This window comes from Cebus imitator, unplaced genomic scaffold, assembly GCF_001604975.1.
Source record: "Cebus imitator isolate Cc_AM_T3 unplaced genomic scaffold, Cebus_imitator-1.0 Scaffold689, whole genome shotgun sequence".
NCBI classification, from domain to species: Eukaryota; Metazoa; Chordata; class Mammalia; order Primates; family Cebidae; genus Cebus; species Cebus imitator.
Genome location: NW_016108004.1, coordinates 149,911 through 151,121, shown reverse-complemented (window position 1 = coordinate 151,121; position 1,211 = coordinate 149,911). Strand labels below are relative to the sequence as shown.

Below are 1,211 nucleotides of genomic sequence, written 5' to 3'. Positions count from 1 at the left end.
TTTTTTATAAAGACGGGGTTTTACCAGGTTGGTCAGGCTGGTCTTGAACTCCCAACCTCAGGTGATCCGCCCGCCTTGGCCTCCAAAGTGCTTGGATTACAGTCATGAGCCACCCTGCCCAGCCGGAAGCTCCACTCTTAAACTAAAGGCTTAAACAAATTCTGAGGAACATGTCTGGACAGAGATCCTCTGCTCCCACGTCTTCTTGTGACCCACACTGTCCCCACAGCCTTGGAGTCGTGGGAGGGGACCACACCCCTTTGTCTCCCCCATTCTTCTTTCCTCTCCAGGGGCTGCCTTGCACCTCCATGACATTGGCATTGTGACTATGGACTGGCTGGTGAGGAATGTCACCTACAGACCCCACTGCCACATCTGTTTCACCACGAAGGGGATCGTGCAGTTTAGATTTGCTCACCTAACTCCGCATACATCGGAAGAATGTCGCAAGTGGATTCTGCTGGAGGATTACCGGAGGCGGGTGCAAAACGTCACTGAGTTTGACGACAGGTGAGTCATAGTTCAGAAAACACGTGTCCCAGGCCGGTCATGGGTGGCAGTGGGGAGGTGTCTCCCTTGGTACAAACCTATAGATAAAAATCTGTCTTTAAAAAAGCATGAGGCAAAGCTGAGCACAGTGGCTCTCACCTGTAATCCCAGCACTTTGGGAGGCCGAAGTGAGCGGATCACTTGAGCTCAGGAGTTGCCAGTCTGGGCAACATGGTGAAATCCTGTGTCTACCAAAAATACAAAAAATTAGCCAGGCATGCTGCTGCCCACCAGCAGTCTCAGTTACTCAGAGGAACTGAGTAGGGTGGGACGCTGATGAAGGAGGATCACTTGAACCCAGGAGGTTGAGACTGCAGTGAACTGAGATCGAGCCACTGCACTCCAGTCTGAGTGACAAGATAAAACCCTATCTCACTGGGCACAGTGGCTCACGCCTATAATCCCAGCACTTTGGGAGACTGAGGTGGGTGGATCATGAGGTCAGGGGTTCGAGACAAGCTTGACCAACATGGTGAAACCCCATCTCTACTTAAAAATACAAAAATTAAGGGGCCGGGCGTGGTGGCTCATGCCTGTAATCCCAGCACTTTGGGAGGCTGAGGTGGGTGGATCATGAGGTCAAGAGATCGAGACCATCCTGGTCAACATGGTGAAACCCCGTCTCTACTAAAAATACAAAAATTAGCTGGGCATGGTGGCGC

At 51.6% G+C, this 1,211-nt stretch overlaps 1 protein-coding gene across 2 annotated transcripts in view; it reads left to right on the top strand.

Moving 5' to 3' along the window:
- The first annotated feature begins 68 nt into the window (after nt 1-68).
- The window catches only part of ADA2 (adenosine deaminase 2), a 34,752-nt gene continuing 33,609 nt past the window's right edge, over nt 69-1,211 (top strand). Inside the window, exon 1 of one of the 2 annotated variants that reach the window (XM_037734932.1) lies at nt 69-510. In XM_037734932.1, the coding sequence (XP_037590860.1) occupies nt 329-510 (182 nt within the window). In that variant the 5' untranslated portion in view covers nt 69-328. The remainder of the gene's footprint in view (nt 511-1,211) is intronic. The other variant, XM_017518606.2, reaches the window with a different exon arrangement.